We start from the raw sequence: 20404 nt of genomic DNA on the forward strand, positions 1-20404 counted from the left end.
GTGCCGCAAAAGCCACTCATCACCTTCTTTACACGGCCCAGCCAAGACATATCCCGAAGCCGACTCCCGAATCTGGTCTGGAGGAGACTTATAGAGTACTAAGGAAATATCGAACCGATGCCAGAGAGCACAATGACACAAAATCCGGAAGTAATGCAGCTGTGATCTTACCCTGATCCTACTCTGTCTTACAGGATGATACATAATACTCGGTGGTTGCGATGCTGCTCAGCCTTATCGCCAGCCGATGTAACCTCAACACTCGGGCATGCTCTGAATAGGGCAAGCTCATTTACCGAACACTTTTCTGCAGCTCCCCGGTCTCATTATGAGTGGCTGAAAATACGTCTGCATCCCGAGTCCCTGCAGAATGTGGACAACCCGGACCCAGCCTCATTGGCCTGGGACGTCTGGGCTGTGTCCAAGACAGCGGCAGCCCTGGTGCTGACTGCACAGTACGGCCTGGGCATGTTGAGGATGGTTAGCTGAGACAAAGCTAGAGTCTTTAGTAGGCATGTTTCTTCGTTCCATAAATACTGCGCCGTCACCATCGCTGGCCGGTCCATCATATCTCTTCACCCTCTACTCAACTACCAGTCAACATGTCACGAAACTTGGCAGAAAGCATCCCCTTAGTGAACAGGCTTTTTGCCTTGCTCGAGAGCTATTGGCAACAGCAACTGGACCCGGCTCTCCCTACACCACCAGCTGAGATCAAGGCCATCGTCCCGACCCAGCAATCGATTCTCAAACACCTCTCAGAGAGAGAATATCTGAAGCAGTTAGCACCGAAGTCTGTCAAGGATGCCTCGTTGTTGTCATTTGACCCAGGTGTTTTTGACAATGAACTCCTGAAGTTGAAGCTTTACTCTACTGTCGACCCTAAGGATCCCTCCCACGCCAAGGAGCCCGAAGGTGACATCGTAGAGGGCACTTACATGGGGACTCAGATTGCTCTAACCCAAGCATACGCCAAAATCGAACAAACGTGAGTCTCTCCTCAAACGAGAATGTCCGACAGATACTCACACCATGTCCTAGATTTTCTGCGCTGTTCGATGTTCTAGGCATTGAGCCAACACTGCCTCGGTATATCCAGCTCGAGGAGCAGAAGAAGCTCTACAACTACTCGGCGTACCCCAAGAATGCGGATGGAACGCCTGCGCAGTATCCTCCCCACCTTCAGACGATCCCTCCGGAGCACAGTTACACACCTTTTGGTATTTTCAACGCGATTGGGCTCATTGAGACTCAAGTCATTCTCAAGAAGATCACACCAACAGAGGATGGTCTGGTTGGCAAGACGAAAGAGTGGCTGCTTGAGAAGGCCAGGGCAGCAGCCTTTGGAGGCGATCCTGAGAAGGGGATCAAAATCCAGGACGTTGTTGACTACAATAAATACCACCGCAAATTCGGCACTGACATCAGCAACGGCGGAAATATCGGTCTTTTAGACGACTGGTACAGCGATCGTCGGTTTGCTGATCAGCAGTTCACTGGAGTCAACCCTACCACCATTACCAAAGCCTCGCCGGCATGGATTGCTGACTTCACCAAGGCGGCCAAGGATGGTGGGTACAACAAATGGCTAGACTTCTTCGCCAAGGTGGACAAGTCTTCCCTATTTGTGCAGGACGGCAGTTACTTTCGCAAGGCTTTTGGCATCTCAAATCCAGAACAGGTGCTCCATCATAAACAGCCTGGAAGCGATGACAACTGGTGTGTCGGGGCAGTGACCCTGTTCCAACTTCATGATGACGGCAAGCTGCACCCCATCGCCATCTGCATTGACCACAAGGGTTCGATGGAGAAGTCCACCACCATCTTCAACATACGCATGACACCATACGACTCAACCGCCGGTGAGAAGGAGGATTGGCCATGGCGATACGCCAAAACAGCCTCTCAGGTTACCGACTGGATGCGCCATGAGCTTGCCGTGCATCTTACGTTGTCTCATCTTGTCGAAGAGTCGATCATCGTCGCCATCAACCGAACCATTCCGATGGATCATCCCCTGTACCGTTTGTTATTGCCTCACTGGTACAAGACCCTCTCCCTCAATGCTGCTGCTCGTGCCAGTCTTGTACCCCAGGTAGTAGCGGACATCGTCGGCGTGACTCCAGACCAAGCCTACAGTTTCATCCGCGACGCCTACGACACATACGATTTCGTTGGCAGCTATGTTCCCAACGATCTCAACAGGCGTGGCTTTCCCAACACACAAGAGGGACTCAGCCACACTCGCTACAAAAACTACCCCTATGCCAAGAACATGCTTGCTCTCTGGCACGTTCTGAGAAACTACGTCAACTCCATGCTCAGAATCTCGTTCCCTACGGATGAGAGCATCGCAAATGACAAGTACATCCAGGACTTTGTTAAAGAAGTCAAAACAGCCGGCTTCATGCCCTCTTTCCCGGAGCTCAAGACGCTCGATGCCCTTGTCGACGCTGTCACCATGTGCATTCATATCGCCTCCCCTTACCACAGCGCTGTCAACTACCTGCAGAACTTCTACCAGGTCTTTGTTGTCTCCAAGCCCCCATGCTTGTGTAAGGAGCCCCCGACCACAATTGGGCAGCTCCGCCAGTTCAACGAGTCGGACTTGGTGGCTTCACTTCCTATCAACAGACAACGGCAGTGGCTTCTGGCTGCACAACTGCCTTGGCTGTTGAGCTTCAAGGTGGATGATGAGAGGAGCTTACTCAATTATGCGGCCAGCCAGTGGAATGTGTACCGGTACAAAAAGGGGGCGAATGAGCTGAAAGTTAAGGAGGCGAGCCAGAAGCTGTATGAAGACTTGCAGGGACTGCAGAGGGTCTTCTTTCACAACAGCACGGGAATGGATAAGGGGAGTATTCCGTATATGGTGTTGGATCCGGGGTTGACGGCTGTTTCTATTCTTATCTAGTGTCAAACTGTGGGTTGAGAGGGGGGATATTCCGCAGACTGTTGTAGGATACTGGGTTATTTATGATGAGTGAAAGGAGCTACCAGGCACAAATAATACGATAATTATCTCTCGTTCATCTCAACCTTTCCATCAATGCAGTTCAACTAACCCCCACCAAGCCACCTGACCCCGACCCACCTGACCCTTCACACTTTGTTTGATCCCTGCATGAGCGATAAGATAAGCCCCATCTCTCTCCAAGGGTCCACCAAAAATTATTCCCATCGCAACCTTGACGGCCACCTTCACCCTCCACCCTCACAAATCCCATTCAACCCTCCCAACAGCAACCATGCCCTCCGTCAAAAACCCCAACAAGCCCTCCAAGAACAGGCTCGCCGCCAAGGCCGCCAAAGCCCGGAAAGAGGCGCAAAAGTCCTCCGCCGCTGGCCGCCTGTCCAAAATCGAGAAGACCGACGCAAACAGATTTGGCGCCCGCCCGGGGTTGATGCCTACGAGCGGCCCGAGAAAGCCGGTGAGCGCCAAGAAGCAGAGGAAGTTGGAGAAGAAGATGGGGTATGCGCTTAAGAGGAAGATGGAGAGGGAGGGGGAGGTGGAGATGAAGGGTATGTGACCTGGAGATATTTGGGGGGTACAGGGAGAGGGTTTGCTGACTGGAATATAGATGCGGTTGTGGTTGAGAAAAAGGCTGAGGGTGGTGAGAAGGAGGAGGTTGAGATGGATATCTCATGAGTGGGCTGAAACGGGACGATTGGGGGACGAAACATTGATGATACCCTTTGGTGGAATTTACCGCTGAGCGACAAAATCATGGACCATTGACTGTGGTTGATGGGATATGTCTTGGGGCGCCAACTTAAGAGAGCTGCATTGGGCCTTGGAATTCCGGTATGGGGAACTTGGTGGGAGATTTGGACCATGCCCGCTTTCCCAGGGACACGCTCACACGGGGAACCAGGTGAGAAATGTCTTTCTCATTGTTGGACTGGAATGGTCCTGGAAGACCTGTTCTGGCACTACTAAACAGTGCGTTGGTCATGTTTGCGGGTTTCACAAATGATTAGATACCAACAGTGCAGCAACGCGCCATGGTGGTCTAAAAAAGAGAATCTTGATCGAGATCTTCCTCATTCGCAGATCAAAGTACTCAACATGGATTCCAAGACTTGCCGTTCGTTCAATCCACCTCAGACAATCGTTAGATCCTCCTTCTCTGTGAACCATCAGACAAGCCCATCAAACATACTGCTGTCTGAACCCATGTCAGCTCCTCCGTTTTCCCGACGATCAATGTATGCCGCCATGTCATCCGCTGGGTATATCAAGCCAACCCGCTGCCACGCCGAATGCGTCGTCAGGCGCCTTGGTCTCAATATAAGAGCAATGACCAGGAAATTTTTGGGGTTCAGAGTGGCTACAGATATATCATAGAGCGGTCCAGCATGCAACTTGGTACGCTCGAGCAAACTCAGGCGCACCTCATCACCGTCTTTCATCGGCGCTACGGCCAGCGGAATGCCAGGCCAGAACTTCTGCCGTTTTGAAGTGGCCACGTGCTCTATCAACCACCGACCGTCTGTCTGCTCCGACACTCGACCTCGACTAGTCCATAAGCGCAGTTTAATATGTCCGCCGGTAACTCTCCCTTATGGGTCTACTCTTCAGGTACCGAGGAGCATTCTAGCAGCTCACAGGACGTCCTTCCTAGGTAACCTAGGTGGCTGTCAAGGAAGCGCCTGACCTTCAAAGGATCTCGTAATGTAATGGGCCCCTCGATAGATTCCCAGCTGAAGCTGGGGGCACGGTACAGTGCAGGCCGTGGCGCAAGATGAGAAGTGCCAACCCAATACAAGGCTTCTGGGATATGGGAGGACCAAATCCCCCCGCGATACGTGTTTGTGGAGCTTTCCGTCGACATCATAGACGTCGATCCTGCGGATGCAATTCCAGAAAAGGCGGGAAGTCGGTCCATCTCGTACGTCATTGCCAGACGGCTGAAGAACTCGAATATCATCCTCCAGGCCTCATGAATGGTGTCGGGGTGATCATCGGGTTTTGCCAGATCTCTGAGGCTACTAACGCTGGTAGTTGGGCCTTTTGACGTGTACGTTCCCGTCATGAGAGATATGAACCGCTTGCGCATCATCTCATATGGATAGTCTTTTGGAATTGTCCTCCGACGCTGGTTGAAACCTGGAAGAGGATTTTCCTGGACCTCGACCGGCGCCGCCAGGTATGCTGGCAAGCCATTATCTTGTTTTTTGGGGTCATCTTCAAAGATGAAGACTTCTGTCCAGAATGCGCGCCGACACTCCCATGCCATCTGAGTTTTGCCGAAGTGAAGTACACGAGGGCTTACCAACCGCTCTTGGAACGCCCACGCCCGCGTAAGCAATGGGTATCCTGTCAGAGTTTGGTCAGAGCTTGAAATGCCGTATGGCGAGATGCCGCGAATGTCATCTGGTGGGGTTAGGGCAAACCAACGACGAAATCCTGCAATCTCGACACTCACCGGCGCCCATAGCTTGTCATCCTTGACAGTTCGGCCGGACCAGTGCTAAGGAATCTCATGAAAACCTGCGAAACAGCCGCAGTCACCATCAGCAGACCCAGTAGCCGCCAATGTGAGGAAGGAGTTCTGGTATATGCTTGCCATCTTGCTAGATCCACGTTCCCAGTCGCTCTTGTCATCCTGTATGATGCAAAGATTTATCGATCCAGAGGTAGCCTACTCCAAGACGGCGGGTTATCATGGCTGCATCTCTGAGTGTCCTTGGAAGCCTTCCAAGGGAAAAGCCCTGACGCCATCCTTTCACATTTTTTAACGTTGCTTTAGCCTGCTGGGTTTGTTGTCCGACACCAGCAATGACTTAGTGCCAGATAATCGGGAAGGGTGTGACTTTTGGACGACACAATGTCTTTGGCGTCAACTAATCGTAACATCTCCTCAGCCACACTTAGCAACCGAAATGGAAGCGTGATAGGGACATCTGGAAAACAGCCCGATTCATGTAGGGCACGGCATTGAGAAATTCATTCAAGAATGGTCGAAGTACAATGGTCGACGTGGTGTTGGGAAGGACGTATTTGCGGGATTTCATCTTGTGAACAAGCTAGTGAGCAGAGGGCGTAAAAAGGTGTTGAGATTGAAGTGACCTACCCGGCGAGACCAATGAGACAAGATGGATAGTCGGCATGGCGACATTTTTGAAAGAGAGCGAAACCCTCAAAACTTCCGGCATTCTTCCCTCTTTCGTTTCTGGATATGTCGACCCATAGTTCTCTTCGGACATAAAGTCCAAAGGCTCCATGATTGGACCCATACATTCGATTGAGATGTTCTTTGGGTCGATGCCGCCCTCTGGGAGATGATACATGTGGGAGAAATGCAAAGCGCCCTTGGCTATGACAGAGTATTGACGACATGAGGAGGCCAACAATATCGCTACATCGCTGTGGTAGCTGTAGGTTGGTCGAGGGAGGACCACTGAAGGAGTCCAATTGCTGCGGCGGGGGTCTTGGGTAGCAACGATGCATCGCCGACATCGAGTGATAGATCTGTCTGACGCCATGGTATGGCGTAGATGAGGACTGTAAGGTATTTGTTCAGAATACGTCTTGGAAAGATCCACGCGATTTGATGTGTTGATTGCAGGCAACATTCAGGATTTGGGGGTGGCAGTGCGATCAGCTGCCTCGTCTTGATTGCAGTCGCAGTCATGATGATTCCAAGAATTCATTTGTAGAAGCCACCTACCCAAAGTAAGCAACATAGAACATCAAATCCTCTAAGCACCACGAGATGCAACCGATCGTTCAACCAAAACAACACCTCACAAAACCATTTCAAAGTGGCCATTAAGCCGCTCCACTGCCGCTATCATCAAAACTCAACATTAGGTATCTCTCGGGCTTCCCAGAAAAACTACCCCTCATAGTATGCCCGGATTTGCACTCGACCCGTCCACTCTCCTCGCCACCTTCTACGCTCTTCCCAACGTCCTACTTCTTACCTCCTCCTCCTCCTCCTCCTCCTCCTCCTCCTCCTCCTCCTCCTCCTCCTCCTTACCTGTAACCTTAACCTCTTCTTCCTCATTCTGAACACTGACCTCTCCCTTCTTCATATCCTTGTCGTTCCCTTAACCCGATCCGAATAGACTGCCGTCTACCTGTTTTCTCCTGCCTTTCTAGCACAGCCTGATCATATCTCAATCTCACAAATCACACTACACATATCATGATTCACTCACCTCACCCAGAGTCTCCAAGAGCAAATAGCGTCTCTCTCGCTTCCCCATTGGCTCATCGCTCTGGGTGCGGTCGAACTCACTACACCACCTTTCATACGCCTCCTCAAGGTCCTTACGATCACATTGGTCCATCATGACACGGCGGAGCATGTTCTCGAACCTGTTCCAATAAAGATTTTCCATTGTAAATGCTGGGTCGGTTATCAGTGTTGTGACGTGGTGGTTGTTGTTTGCTCCAGTTGTCTTTTGCCCGGGTGATCTGGGAAGGAAGGGCTGTAAATCGAAGATGTAGGATAGCGAATGGGCTTCGGAACAATATCAACAGCGCATCGTCTCACTCTTATAGCTTCCTGCCACACCATCAGGCTTCCACGACAGGTTGCAGATGTCTTCTACTGACAACCAGACGGTCTCTAGCCGAATCAAGGGACAACAAAGGCGAGTATGTGATTACAAGACAGTTCGTCAACATCCTTTGACTCATCCACACAAACAAGCACATCTTGCAGAACAAGCACCTAGAAAGATTCATCACAAAACAATACGACCAATTCTTCGTGCTTCCACGTGTGATAGCCTTCGGCACCCAGGCCACAAGCAGCCTTTCACAAGAAAAACTACCATGCCACCAGGCGGCCTCTCCTCTACACTACCAGTGCAACTCTGTCCTTCCTTCAACGCTATCAGCCCATAGTCAACAGGACCAAAGACATCCTGCACAGCAATATCACATCCTAGAATCATCCATCCCAACTTTCTCACAATCCCCCGTCGCCTTTAGCCACCGCTTATTCCCCTCCTCCCCCTTCACCCTCTCGATCTCCAAAACCCCCCTCAGCCTCCCATATTTTATAGCTCCCATCACCACCCACCCTCATCAACCGCCCTCCTTCTCATCCCCCTTCCTCGTGAAACACCCCTATCCCCAGTAGCTGTCCCATCTGAACCTCCTTTCCCATCTGAACTGCCCCCATCTGTCTCCCCTCTCTAATTCTCCCCAGTAGAACCCCCCGTTCTTCTGGTCCTCTCCGCCTCCTTCTACTTTCTCCCCCACTCAGCCTCCCTCGCCGCCGTAAGTTTCGCGAGCGCGTCCACGATCCTCTGCCTGCCTTCGGAGTTGGTGGTGGTGGAATCGAGTTTCTCTGACATTGTGCTTGCTGATACAAGGTAGGTGGTGGTGGTCAAAATTGGGATTTAGTTAGGGCCTGCCGACTTTGGATGATGGGCGTGGTTGGTATATGGGATGTCTTGACAGGGGATGAACGGAGAGAACCCCCACACCCTTGTATTCCATCAGGCTTGGTGTTGTTTGACTTGTAGCAGTGTTCCTTGACTGACTCAAAAAGAGTCCTGAACAAAATCACTCCCATGACCAGACCAGACAACCATGTTGCAATCACCGTCTGTCTTGTCTATTCACAAACCACAAACATATCCTACCTGACCGACATCCGAAGAAAGAATTCGCTCAATTACATGTCAACAATACACACCCGAAAGGTAATAACACTAACCACACACACACACACACACAAAAAAGCCCCAATCTTCCCTCCCTTTTGTCCCTGTAAAATCCATCCCTTTCCCTGAGCGCTCAACAACAAAATGACAACAACGCCCTATTTTTGGCCTTTCATAGGACCCGTCCTACAACGACACCACCACACCCAATCCCACCACCAACAATCCTCCCTCACAAAAGACAAAAGAGATCCCTTTCATATCCTCACTCTTTTCCTCTCACCTCTATCCTCTTCCTTACAAAAGCACCATACCAGCACCAACGCCCATAGCAACAACCACATACGCCCCGACAGCCAAGTCACCAATCGTAAACAGGTGCTTCATGGGGATAGGCACGGCAATATTCTTGCTCGTCTCTGACCCACCCTGGGTGTTGCTAGCAGCCTCGCTGGCCTCAGCCAAGCTAGCCTTGCACCGGTCATCAGCCTCGGCCGCCTGGATGGTGGCCTGCCCCTTGAACTCGCAAGCGCCGCTGGCCTGGTTCTGGGAGTTGTAGTACTCGTTGAGAATATACCCCAACTTCTGCTTATCTCCGCACATGGAGAAGGGTCCGTACACGCCCGAGGTGACATTGCCGTTGATGCCGTCGCACGCCTCGGGAGTCTGGTCGCAGACATAGTTGAAGATCTTGCCAAAGTCGGTGGTCTTGAGGTTGTCCGAAGGAACGCAGGTCAAGGACTTGTACATGCACTCGCAAAGGTCGTTGTTGGGGGTAGGGGGCAAGCGGTCGCCGCTGACGACCCACTTGGAGTTGACCGTGGGGCAGGCGGCGGGGGAGTTGGTGGGATTGTAGGCATCCATCTGGGTAGGCGAAGGGCGAACGGACGCCATGGCGGTCGAGAGAGTGTCAAAGTCCTTCAACTTGGAGGCGGTGCTGCCCTTGATTTGGACCAGACCTAAATGAAAATTTAGCACAAGCATGTCACAAATAAGGGGTGCGCAGAAATACCGTAGTCATTCTCCTCCTGGTGGTACATGTAAACAATGCCGCCGCTAATAACGCCAGTCATTTTATCAGAGTAGAGGGCAGTAGTCTCCTCCCAGATACGACCCTCAGCACCGTGGGGAATGTTGCAGCCATATTCGGCAAAGAAGACAGGCACCGAGTACCCTTTGAAGAACTCGACCTGCTTATCATAGCCCGAATCCGTGAAAGAGCTCTCGCCGCACCACGAGTAGATGTTGTATCCCCAGTAATCGATGGCCTCGCTCTGGTTGCCGCAGTTGAAGTACTTGGCAATGTTTTCACGGATATCGGCGTCATCGTTGGCAGCATAGCCAACGCCCAACCAGCGTTTGGTGGTGGCCTTGATGTGGTTCTTGGTGTCGCGGACAGCGGCCTTGACGTAGGCAGAGGCATCAGTATTGGTGGCATTGTTGGTGACCTCGTTACCAGCGAAGAAGCCGATCACGTTGCTGTACCCGCTCAGGGCGTCGACGACATCAGTGTATCTCTTGAGCAACTCGACGTCCCACTTGGGGTCGTCGCGGTTGACCGACAAGCTTGGCTCGCTAAGATCGCTGATGACATAGATGCCGGCGTCGTCGAGAAGCTTCATGCACTCGTCGTGGTTCTTGGTTGGGTCAATGGCATAGGTACGGATGGTGTTGGTACGGAGTTGCTTGAGAAGGGGGACGTCGCGTCTGCAGCTGGCGGGATCGGCAAGAGGGTCGCTGTACTTGGAGCTGCCGGTGGACTGGCCGGAGGCGGCGCTGTCTTGCTGGTAAGCAACACCCTTCATGAAGAATTGGGTGCCATTTTCGTAGAAGAATTTGGACCCCTATGGAGGAAATGGTCAGTGAGAAGAACCATTGGAGGCGGCGCAAAGGTGAGGTGCAGACTGTCGCGACTACACACCTTCATGACAATGGGAGGAAGTTCGGCGGCCGCCTGCCCTAGTAGTAGGGAGGCGGAAACGAGAGATGTTTTAGAGAATCGCATTTTGGTGATGTTCTGGTTGTGGTTGCGACAAGCGCGCAGTGTGAGCCTGTTGATGGATTGTCTGTTTTGATGTGGATGTAGTTGTCAGGGCGGTTGGAATGACGTCTGAGACGGATTGATTCACTTGGCGCACGCTGTCTCTGCTGGCAAAAAAATCCGGAAAAGTGAAGAAGATGTTGTGTTCAACGAAAGTCGGAATGAAGCAGAGGGGGGCCCGTAACGAATGGCACTGAAACAAGCAACAAGAATGCAGTTCCCTCTGCGATATTAAACAATTTGCAACTGAAACGATGGTAAGAAATGTGCCAGAAGTTGACTGGAGGAAGGAAAGAGAGAGAAAGATTGACGGCAACACAAAGGACGAGTCGAGGGCAGGACAGTATCAAAAATGGGCAGCAGCGGCGGGCGGGAGCAAGGCACTGGGTCCAATCATGTCAATTTGGTCCCATCCCAACTCCACTGGCACTGACAGCGACCGATAATAGCTAGCGGCCGGGCTGTGTTCGGGTACACGGCGAAGATGGAGGGTGGGATATCAAGGTACTTGGAGACAGACCAGTCAATGCATAATCCCGACAAGTACACAGCTACCAAACCCAATGGTTCCATCATAATTTCGTTTCATCAGCTTGCGCTGTGACTGCTATCCAACGGCAGGGTTCTCCTTTTGCAGGCGCGCAGCTCGTGTTTCCCTGTGCCGGGTGTTCCGCGTGGCAAGCAATGGCTGGAGAGCGATATTCACAAGAGCGTCGTCAGAGGTTTCGCGAAAAACCCCTTGTTTGCAGCATCTGGCGAGATCGTCGAAGGCTTTTCTTGGAAATGCTTGAGACGTCTTGGAAAATGCTTGGTTGGTGAAACAAGACTTTCGCCTTCATCTTGGCTCCTGCTTGGCGGTCTGGGCAACATCCTGGGCATGGTGCTCCGCTCTGGCCTTTTGCAACGCCTTCGGTTGGCAGCTCATCTCCGGCTCCATGCCATGTGCCATGCCACCACAGGAAAAAGGGGAGCAGAAGGCCGATGGCGCGTTGGTTCGATCGAGAGGCACAGCTGCATGAAAACCTATATGCAAACGAATGGGACGATCTGAGGAGATTGATTCTTCGTGGGGCCTTCAGAGGCACAGAGGCCGTTCGGATAACCCTTTGGGGTGTTCTTCTGCTCACCAAGCTGTCTTGAACTTGATGAAAACCAGGTTGTCATCGACATGACATTCTCCTCCCAAATCTTGCTTTTGCTTTTCTATGGCTTGCAGTTTTCTGCGCATCTTGGCGCCGAGCCGGCCCCGCGCTCTCAGCACTTGGCAGCCGCCTGGGCGTTGACGTCCTGACATCTCCCGTTTGTTGACGTTTCCGCTTGGATCCCAATTGCAGCAATATCATGTTCAACGCTCAGTGAGCTTGTTTATTTGTTTGTTTGGTATCGCCACCTTCAATCTCCACCATCGGCATCATGTTGTCCACAGACACGAGCCGGGGAACAGAGTTGCTGTCTTCTTCTACTCATCACATCAATAGTTCCTTTCTGGCCACGGGTAATCTGCTGCCATGAAGCCCTTGTCCGCCCTTCCATCTCTGACATCTGGCCTGGCCATATCCAATCCACAATCCACCATCAACTCCCACCGCCACAACCCCGACGTATGTCCAATGCCTTGTTCTGTTGGTCTGCCACTCCCTCCTCCGCTTGCCCGTTCGTTTTTCCTTGGGTTCGATCGTCAAGATACCTGCACAAGAAAGACGAGATATCAGCTTCATGCAATTGAAGAAAAGCTCAAAGAAAGCAGACGTGTATCAGGGTAGGCCCCACAGCCATCTTGATATTTTCTCTTCGGTTTACTTTGCAACATGTGAACCATGTCTTCTCACAAATTTGGCATGGTTCTCCGGAAAGCAAGCACGGTGCAGTTTCCTTTATAATACATAAGATAGCCGTGAAACAATAAGCGCAAAGACAAAACGAGAAAAAGCTCTTGCCTGGAAGGGTGTTGTGTTGCTGCTCCCCATGCCGAGTGGGTTGTCTTCAGGAGGGAATGTGAAAGGAAGACGGGGAATGGGAGGCTGTTAACCCGGAAGTCAAGGAAACTCTGCAGATGCAAGGAGCTCAAGTCAGCAAAACAACTTAAACCACCCAAGGACTGGATAGAGGAAGTGAAGGTAAGCAACATCAGAACACCGATGCAAAAGCATCATCGGTACGCCAGGTTGGCGTGACCTTAATCTCTTGAGAGGTACCATCATGGAACCCGAAGGATGGAGGGTGTTGAGACCGGAGGGTGTCCTACCGGCTTGTGGTGTTTCTAGCGTGTGGGAAGCTCGTCGGGATCTGTCAGAGACCCGAAAGGTTAACAAAGCCGTCAAGCACACCAGCTTGAAGGTGCAGCTAGAAAAGAGGGCTCCATCAGAGCGACAAGTGTTGTTTCATGATCACCTCTGTGTGGTGTGATGCTCAAATGGAATGAGTACACGTATATGAGTGTGTCATCATGAATGTCGGAGGCATGGCGGTGAGGGAAAGGGGTGGTGTTCTCACCTTTGAAGGGAGTTCTGTCTCGTAGGTAGACACGTGGGCATCGATCTCGGCTTCATCTGCTTTGGCAACAGACACCAGAGGTTAGTAAAGTAATCTTCTCAAATTGTGCTGGGTGTGCAATCAGGAGAGACAGCTCAGTCAAGATAAACTGTGCTTATAAATGAACATCATATGCATGCCAATGAAGGGGTGGTTGTTCAGTCTTGATTTTCTCATCATGAGAGTCTTGGTGAGTGAAGGAGAGAGGTAAGGACTTACTTGGTCGGTTTCTTGCCTGGGGCTCATCTATGTATGCTGCTCAAGATCCACCAAGTTGTTAGCATGGCTCTCTTGGGGTTGGGAGGGGCCGGGAGAAGATACTTGCCTTGCTGCTGAACTCACCTCAATCTACTGAAGCACCAATGACCAAGGTAGGTAGTCAGTGCTGAAACACCAAAAGTTAGCAAGGCTCCAAAGCCAAGAGTGAAAAGAGGCGGGTGAAGATGGCTCTGTCAGATCTATTGCGAACGGCAATCATGGCATGCCCACCAGCAACGGGCGTGATGCTCAGAGAGCGATTCGTGTCATCATAGGAGCCGGGGTTGGATATATGCTTGGCAGTGGTCTCGGTAGTGTCATGACACTTACTTGTTGAGGGAGCGCGAGGTGAAGAAGGGTTGGTCTGTCAAAACACCAGATGTCAGCAGGATCGTCAAAGTCAAACGTCATAAAAGACGGGAAGAGATAGCTCTGTCAGATCAAGTTCCATGTAATCATGTTGTTACCACCGAGAATGGGTGGTATGCTCAGTACAACACTGTTTGGTCATCACACGAGCCGGGGTTGGGAGTGTGCCGGGAGGAGTGCCAGGGGCATGACACTTACTCGGTGAGAAAGACTGGTGGGAGAGACTGGTGGGAGAACTTAATGTCATGAGGATGTTCATCTGTCCAAGAAACACAGGTTAGCAAGATCTCCGTCAAGAATAGCTAGGTGAAGAAATGAGAAAGACGTTCAGTCAGATGAAAACTACATATTTTGGGAGTCCATCCTCTCCACACCAATGCTGGGGGTGAGTTGACAAAGTTTTTATCATCATGGTCACTGTGAAATGATCACAACGAGAAAGAAGCCAACGCATTCGCTGCTCACTTTTTGGTATGATGATGTGGATGGGAGGTTAGGATGTTTGGGTGCCTGGCATGTTGCAAATTAGCTCTGTACCAAAGCCAGGAAGGTCAAGAACAATCAATAGGAAGTGTAGTTGACTGTGTCAGAGAAACGCGTAGAAGTGTCAATCATATGGGTCGGAATCACCCAGAGCTCTCAGTGTTCAATGTGTTTTAATCATCATGGTGTTGGTGCCAAATGATGCTGCGAAGGAAGACTTACCGGCTTCTGGCCACGATAGCCGTAGTGTCTGAACTCCGAGTATCTGTGTTGTTCCATGGCCGGCTGTGTCATCGAGTAGAGGTGATCAGGTAAAGAGGCTATGATGTCAAGAGATCATTCAGATGAAAAAAGTACGACTCGTCGAGAACATCATGGTGTGATGGTCACAACAAAATGTCATCATTCAAGCTGAAGTGTTGAGGGGCATTGAAACCAAGGGAGTGGATTCTACTTCTTGCTGTGATCGTCATCATCGTCGTCTTCGGCTATGTTTAGACCACGGCAGTCAGCTCTCTGACGAAAGACATCATGTCAACAGGAATAAGGGAGGGGGTGACCTCCTCAGAGCAAGCAAGTAGAAATCAACTCATGCCCGTGTCGGGGCAGTGATCATGAAGCGAGTGTTGTCATCATGATGGCCGCTAGAAGTGTGTAGGTGAGAATAGTGATGTGAGATACTGACCTGATGAGCATGGCAGCAGGGTTGAAAATCCAGAGCTATCATTTCCTTGTTGATTCGGAGGAATCGCTGGCATCAGGTGGAAGCTCGAAGTGTAGAGGCGTGGTACCCTAGGGTTTGTCTCGAATCTGAATAGAAATATGTCAGCGTATGAACCCAGCAGCAAACGAGCTACGATAGACATTGTAGAAGGAAGAGGGCTGTCAGATTGTTTGTTAATCTCAGGTGGCCTCTAGAAGGTATGAGACCATCGAATACAGAGAAGATAATCAAACTCATCATGAAGCTGTGGAATAGAGACAAATCTCGGACTGGGATCACTTGCCTGCTCCGGTTTGTCTTGCCTCTTCATGTGCCAAATGACCATGACCGACATCGTCGGGAATTGACCTGTGCCTCGATCTGCTTGGGAAGGGAAGCAGTGAATCGTGAGCGAAACAGTACTTGTCAGTAATCCACGCGAGGTGAGGATGGTGTCGACTGTCTCCCTGGAGGGAGTCGAAGGATCATGTGGTTGGAAAACAATTGGTAGACTGTCACGAGAAAAAGGTAGCAGGTCAGATATCTCAAGAGTCAATGGCTAATAGGAGAGGAGTGACGAAAGGCTTGTCAGAGCATGCTTGTGTGCTTCAAAGTCGGGAAACTCAGTCCCAAATCCCATTTCGGTCATCATGTTGGCTGCAATGTCTTGTAGGGCTGCGATAGGTTTTCTCTTGACATACCGACTAAGGACATGGGAACAATGCCATTGAGGCATATGGGAAAACTTATGGTGATCAGATCGAGTCCTGATCAATGTGACGATGATCGGCCCATGGGTCTATTGGAAAGGCAAAGAGAAGATGGATAGACATACCAATGGCGATGATGATTAGGCGAGTACTTAGGACGATGGAGTTGCTCAGAGCGATCCAAATTGGTTGCTCGAGTACCGTAGTCCTGGTCTGACGAAATAAGAAAGAAGTCGCCCACGCCTACAAGGTCAGAGAAGACGATGGGGTGGACAAGCGAGGGGTCCAGAAATGGGGAGCCAGAGGCATGGGCCTGGGGGGTCTCGGCGAGGGGACAAGCTGCCGCATCCTTCCGGTTTTACAAGAAATCTCGATACGGGTTCTCTTCAAATAGAAGACAGCGGAAAGCAACAGAGAATATGCTGATACATAGGCCTTCTCCCAATGTGGAAGGCGAGTTTTACGGCCATCTACAAGGAGAGAATCAGTAGGAATGAACGGGATAGGGAGTCGACGATCACGAAGGGCATGAAAATGTATCATTGAACATAGGAATGCCTGATATGCGGATCATACTGAAATAGGGATCTCAGAGCCATGGAGTGACATCTTACGTAGAGTTACGAACCGAAATACCAAGGATTGATTGCCTTATGGAAAACGAACAAATTGATCACGACCAGCACCACTAGTTTGCAGCAGCTTCACCGGAATTGTCAACACAGGTATGTCGAAAGACCCCAGCTCCAATAACCTAGGATAGCGCTCAGATTCATGCAGAGAGAATCCGGTGTTAGCGAGGGCATTCCCTTCAAATACCCAGGCGGCTTTGCCATTTGCGAACAGCCCGAAAAAGAGGATGGCACTGTGGCAGTTGTTATGATGTTGATAGAAAAACCACATCCACACGCCCTCCTATAAGGAAATATAAATGCTGTTCAGATGAGGCTAGTTAACTAGATCACTCATACATTAAGGACCTGGGCCTACGATGCGTGCCAAAGGGGGGTAGCCCAGTTGCAACTTGTAAAGACCCGCTTTGGTGGGCATTGAAGCTGCGTTCGATCATTTCAGACACATTAAAAACAACGTTAAACGACTGTCGCAGCACATAGCCCCAGATCAAATTACATGCCCGTACAGTTGCAACCATACGCAGCCAACCCAGCCCCTTTTTTGGCGCTCGGGCCATGTGAAGTAAACAAAGGAGCACTCAGGGGCTACGGCATGCTCGGGTTTGTCTACAGCTCCCAGTTCTAAAAATCGGCATATGCCGAGAAAGTGAAGCCAAAAGTAAGTCTCAGTGATAATGTAGCCGCGTTTGCATTTCTTTTCTCTTGTTAGTGCACATCTCATCCCTCTCAACAGCCAGGTTCCATTTCTGCTCTGATTAGTTCAAATCGAATGGTACGTTTATGTCTGCACTTTATGTAATTTGAGTATTCAACAGCCTCATGTGAAGGGCCGTTGAAACCGGCAGAGCAGGGGCTGATGCTTTAAAGCTTGGTACTTGCATTGGGGGCTTCCAACATTATCTATCTCTCTCCTTCAGCTTCATCCCATGTGGTGATGGCCGCAGTTGGACATGAGATGACATTTGCCGGCAGCTGGCTGACAACTGAAGAGGCTATGCACCATGACTAAACTGGATCCTTGGCCGCCTCTGTGTGACGTCAATTGCCAACAGGTTGTGAAGAAAGGGGCAAAAAGAGCTGACCTGACTCGAAGGGTAAAGTCAACTGGTATATAGTGAACTGGTAGCAGTGGTAGTATAAGAATGGGATACAAAGACTCCGGAGGCGGCAGGTTTCGGTCAAAAATATCAATGACAGGGCCTTTTTTGTGTCGCTGACAACAATTGACGGCAACTTCTGATTGTGCCCATTGGTTGGTGGTCTGTGCCACATCACAGTTTGTTGCCTTGGCGCCTGAACAACTAAGCCAAGCGACGAGCGGTCAGGTTGTTATCGGTTATCAGAATTTTTTTGAAAATCTAAGCCCCACCAAAGAAGTGCGGCTTCCCCTCCCCCACCTTCCCACTGATTCAAACCTACCACAGGGCAAAGGCGCAGCAAACCAACCCTGAACTAAACTCTCTTGTTGCCTCCTGGTACTAGTTGGCTTGCCTGCGAAGGAACAAAGGACGTCGCATATTTTTTTTTCTGCCCGTTCTTTCGTTTTGGATTTTTGATCCATCAAACCCATCTATCTTCCAGCATCCACAGCACAACATGGCTCCCTCGTCGTCCAAGGAAAAGCGTCTGGCGAAGCGTGCCGCTGAGGGCAAGGAGAAGAAGACTGTTGCCTCGCGCTCCAAGGCCAACTCAAAGACTGCCAGCGCTGCCGCTTCCGTCAACGGCGATGAGCCTGAACTCGACGCCCATGGCAACCCCATCGTGTCGGACGAGCCAGCCACCTCGGCCGACAAGATGGATGAAGTAAAGCGCCTTGCCGACCAGATGGACAAGCATGGACTTTCCGACCGTGTCACCACCGGTGTTCTGGCCTCTACCGCCGCCAGCAAGGACGTCAAGATCACCAGTACCAGTTTGGTGTTCCATGGCCGTGTGCTCATTCAAGATGGCACTCTGGAATTGACCATGGGCCGCCGGTACGGTCTGTTGGGTGAGAACGGTTGCGGCAAAAGTACCCTCCTCAAGGCTATCGCTGCCCGCGAGTATCCCATTCCAGAACACGTTGATATCTACCTTCTGAACGAGGGCGCTCCCCCATCAGAGCTGGGTGCTTTGGAGTGGGTCGTCAAGGAGGCCGAGAACGAGATGGACCGTCTCGATAAGTTGGCCGAGAAGCTCCTCGAAGAGGAGGGCCCCGAGTCTCCTGTCCTGATGGATCTTTATGAGGTACGAACACCTCCCTCACCGCGCTCTCGGCTATACATAAGCTAACCTCATTGATAGCACATGGACAAGATGGATCCCTCCACCTTCGCTACCCGCGCTGCCCTCATTCTTACCGGTCTGGGCTTCAACAAGGTCACCATCCACAAGAAGACCAAGGACATGTCCGGTGGGTGGAGGATGCGTGTCGCCCTTGGCAAGGCTCTTTTCGTGAGACCTTCCCTTCTCCTTCTCGACGACCCCACGGCCCATTTGGATCTTGAGGCCTGCGTGTGGCTGGAGGAATACCTCAAGAAGTGGGACCGCACTCTTGTCTTGGTTTCCCACTCCATGGATTTCCTCAACGGTGTGTGCACAAACATGATCGACATGAGGGAGAAGAAGCTGCTCTACTATGGCGGTAACTACGACTCGTACATCAAGACCCGCTCCGAACAGGAGACCAACCAGGCGAAGGCGTACCAGAAGCAGCAAGACGAAATCGCACACATCAAGAAGTTCATTGCCAGTGCTGGTACCTACGCCAACTTGGTCAGACAAGCAAAGTCTCGTCAAAAGATCTTGGACAAGATGGAGGCCGATGGTTTCATCCAGCCCGTCCACCAGGACAGAGTCTTCACCTTCCGTTTCGCCGATGTCGAGAAGCTGCCTCCCCCAGTTCTGTCTTTCGACGATGTCAGCTTCTCCTACTCGGGAGATGCCAAGGATGATTTGTACAAGCACATCGACCTCGGTTTCGACATGGACTCCCGTACTGCCTTGGTCGGGCCCAACGGTGTTGGCAAGTCTACTCTTCTCCGGCTGATGACTGGCAAGCTTTCTCCTAGAGAAGGTGTGGTGTCGCGTCACACTCACTTGAAGCTGGGTCTGTACTCGCAGCACTCGGCGGAGCAGCTTGATCTCACAAAGTCTGCTTTGGACTTTGTGCGTGACAAGTACTCGGATAGATCCCAGGACTACCAGTACTGGAGACAGCAGCTGGGCAAGTATGGTCTTTCGGGCGAGTCTCAGACTTCTCTGATCGGTACCCTGTCTGACGGACAACGGTCCCGTATCGTGTTCGCTCTGTTGGCCATTGAAAGCCCCAACATGTTGTTGCTGGACGAGCCTACCAACGGTCTTGATATTCCCACTATTGACAGTTTGGCGGATGCCATCAACGCTTACAGCGGAGGTGTCATTGTCGTCAGTCACGATTTCAGGTACGTCGAAGCTCTGATGGCTAAATTTGTAGGATTTGATTGCTGACATGTCTCCAGACTACTCGACAAGATTGCCAAGCAGATTCTCGTGTGCGAGAACAAGACCATTAAGCAATGGGATGGTTCGATCGGCGACTACAAGAACTATCTTCGCAAGAAGATGGTGGCTTCGGGCGCTGTCTGAGTTGGCTAGATTTTGTTTTTGCCTCTTTTTACATGAGAATGACATGGGCGAGGTTGCGCTGCAGCTGAGACGGCCTCAGGTAAGCCTCTTCTCACACCAATCACGCGGCTGCCAGAGGGGAATTCTGGAGTATATGGGATGGGAGTTGACCGGGAAAGTGTCAACTCTCCTGCAAGCATAAACGGTGGTGGCTGGGTTGGGTTGGTTTGATGACAGCGATGAGGTTTCTTTCTGGGCCGGATAGACTTTTGTTTTCACGTTTCGCGATTCTCCAGCCGTTCATTAGATGCATTCGCGCTCAGATAGCGAGTAATGACGGAAAAGTTATGATCGATTCGGTTCGTCAGGTAGTTGTGTGTGCCAGTTTTCATATATGTGTGATTGGTGAAGTGGTGGGTGTCCGGGACAATATGAGGGCATTCGCAACATGATGTCT

General features: G+C 51.1%; 6 protein-coding genes across 6 annotated transcripts; 3 read left to right on the forward strand and 3 right to left on the reverse strand.

The window, feature by feature from the left end:
• Positions 1–602: 602 nt before the first annotated feature.
• QC764_204370 (uncharacterized protein) lies at positions 603–2914 on the forward strand (the record flags this gene model as incomplete). Its single annotated transcript, XM_062944136.1, has 2 exons — positions 603–988; positions 1042–2914. The coding sequence occupies 2 exons, from the start codon at positions 603–605 to the stop codon at positions 2912–2914; spliced, it is 2259 nt and encodes a 752-aa protein (XP_062802931.1).
• Positions 2915–3248: 334 nt separating this feature from the next.
• On the forward strand, positions 3249–4151 carry QC764_204375 (uncharacterized protein; the record flags this gene model as incomplete). Its single annotated transcript, XM_062944137.1, has 2 exons — positions 3249–3522; positions 3582–4151. 2 exons carry the CDS (start codon positions 3249–3251, stop codon positions 3647–3649), a joined length of 342 nt encoding a protein of 113 aa, XP_062802932.1. The 3' UTR covers positions 3650–4151.
• A 1323-nt stretch (positions 4152–5474) lies between these two features.
• QC764_204380 (uncharacterized protein) lies at positions 5475–6294 on the reverse strand (the record flags this gene model as incomplete). The annotated part of the gene is given in 3 exon segments (XM_062944138.1): positions 5475–5645; positions 5650–5786; positions 6078–6294. Coding segments are annotated over 3 exon segments (525 nt in total).
• A 606-nt stretch (positions 6295–6900) lies between these two features.
• QC764_0035030 (uncharacterized protein) lies at positions 6901–7350 on the reverse strand (the record flags this gene model as incomplete). The annotated part of the gene is made up of 2 exons (XM_062940231.1): positions 6901–7044; positions 7168–7350. 2 exons carry the CDS (start codon positions 7348–7350, stop codon positions 6901–6903), a joined length of 327 nt encoding a protein of 108 aa, XP_062802934.1.
• A 1575-nt stretch (positions 7351–8925) lies between these two features.
• Positions 8926–11709, reverse strand: QC764_204390 (uncharacterized protein; the record flags this gene model as incomplete). Its single annotated transcript, XM_062944139.1, has 3 exons — positions 10550–11709; positions 9641–10472; positions 8926–9587 (listed from the first exon to the last, which is right to left on the reverse strand). The coding sequence occupies exons 1-3, from the start codon at positions 10631–10633 to the stop codon at positions 8926–8928; spliced, it is 1578 nt and encodes a 525-aa protein (XP_062802935.1). The 5' UTR covers positions 10634–11709.
• Positions 11710–17505: 5796 nt separating this feature from the next.
• On the forward strand, positions 17506–20306 carry ARB1 (ABC transporter ATP-binding protein arb1). Its single transcript, XM_062944140.1, has 3 exons — positions 17506–18585; positions 18643–19784; positions 19842–20306. The coding sequence occupies exons 1-3, from the start codon at positions 17956–17958 to the stop codon at positions 19966–19968; spliced, it is 1899 nt and encodes a 632-aa protein (XP_062802936.1). The 5' UTR covers positions 17506–17955; the 3' UTR covers positions 19969–20306.
• Positions 20307–20404: the final 98 nt, after the last annotated feature.

The sequence above is a fragment of the Podospora pseudoanserina genome, chromosome 2 (assembly GCF_035222485.1).
Source record: "Podospora pseudoanserina strain CBS 124.78 chromosome 2, whole genome shotgun sequence".
Taxonomy (NCBI): domain Eukaryota; kingdom Fungi; phylum Ascomycota; class Sordariomycetes; order Sordariales; family Podosporaceae; genus Podospora; species Podospora pseudoanserina.

Excerpts from the sequence above, each read along its gene's own strand:
- ARB1 (XM_062944140.1), top strand. The coding sequence starts at position 17,956 with ATGGCTCCCTCGTCGTCCAAGGAAAAGCGTCTGGCGAAGCGTGCCGCT. Across the intron at positions 18,586-18,642 it reads TCCTGATGGATCTTTATGAG|CACATGGACAAGATGGATCC; the intron begins GTACGAACACCT and ends CCTCATTGATAG. Across the intron at positions 19,785-19,841 it reads GTCGTCAGTCACGATTTCAG|ACTACTCGACAAGATTGCCA; the intron begins GTACGTCGAAGC and ends ACATGTCTCCAG.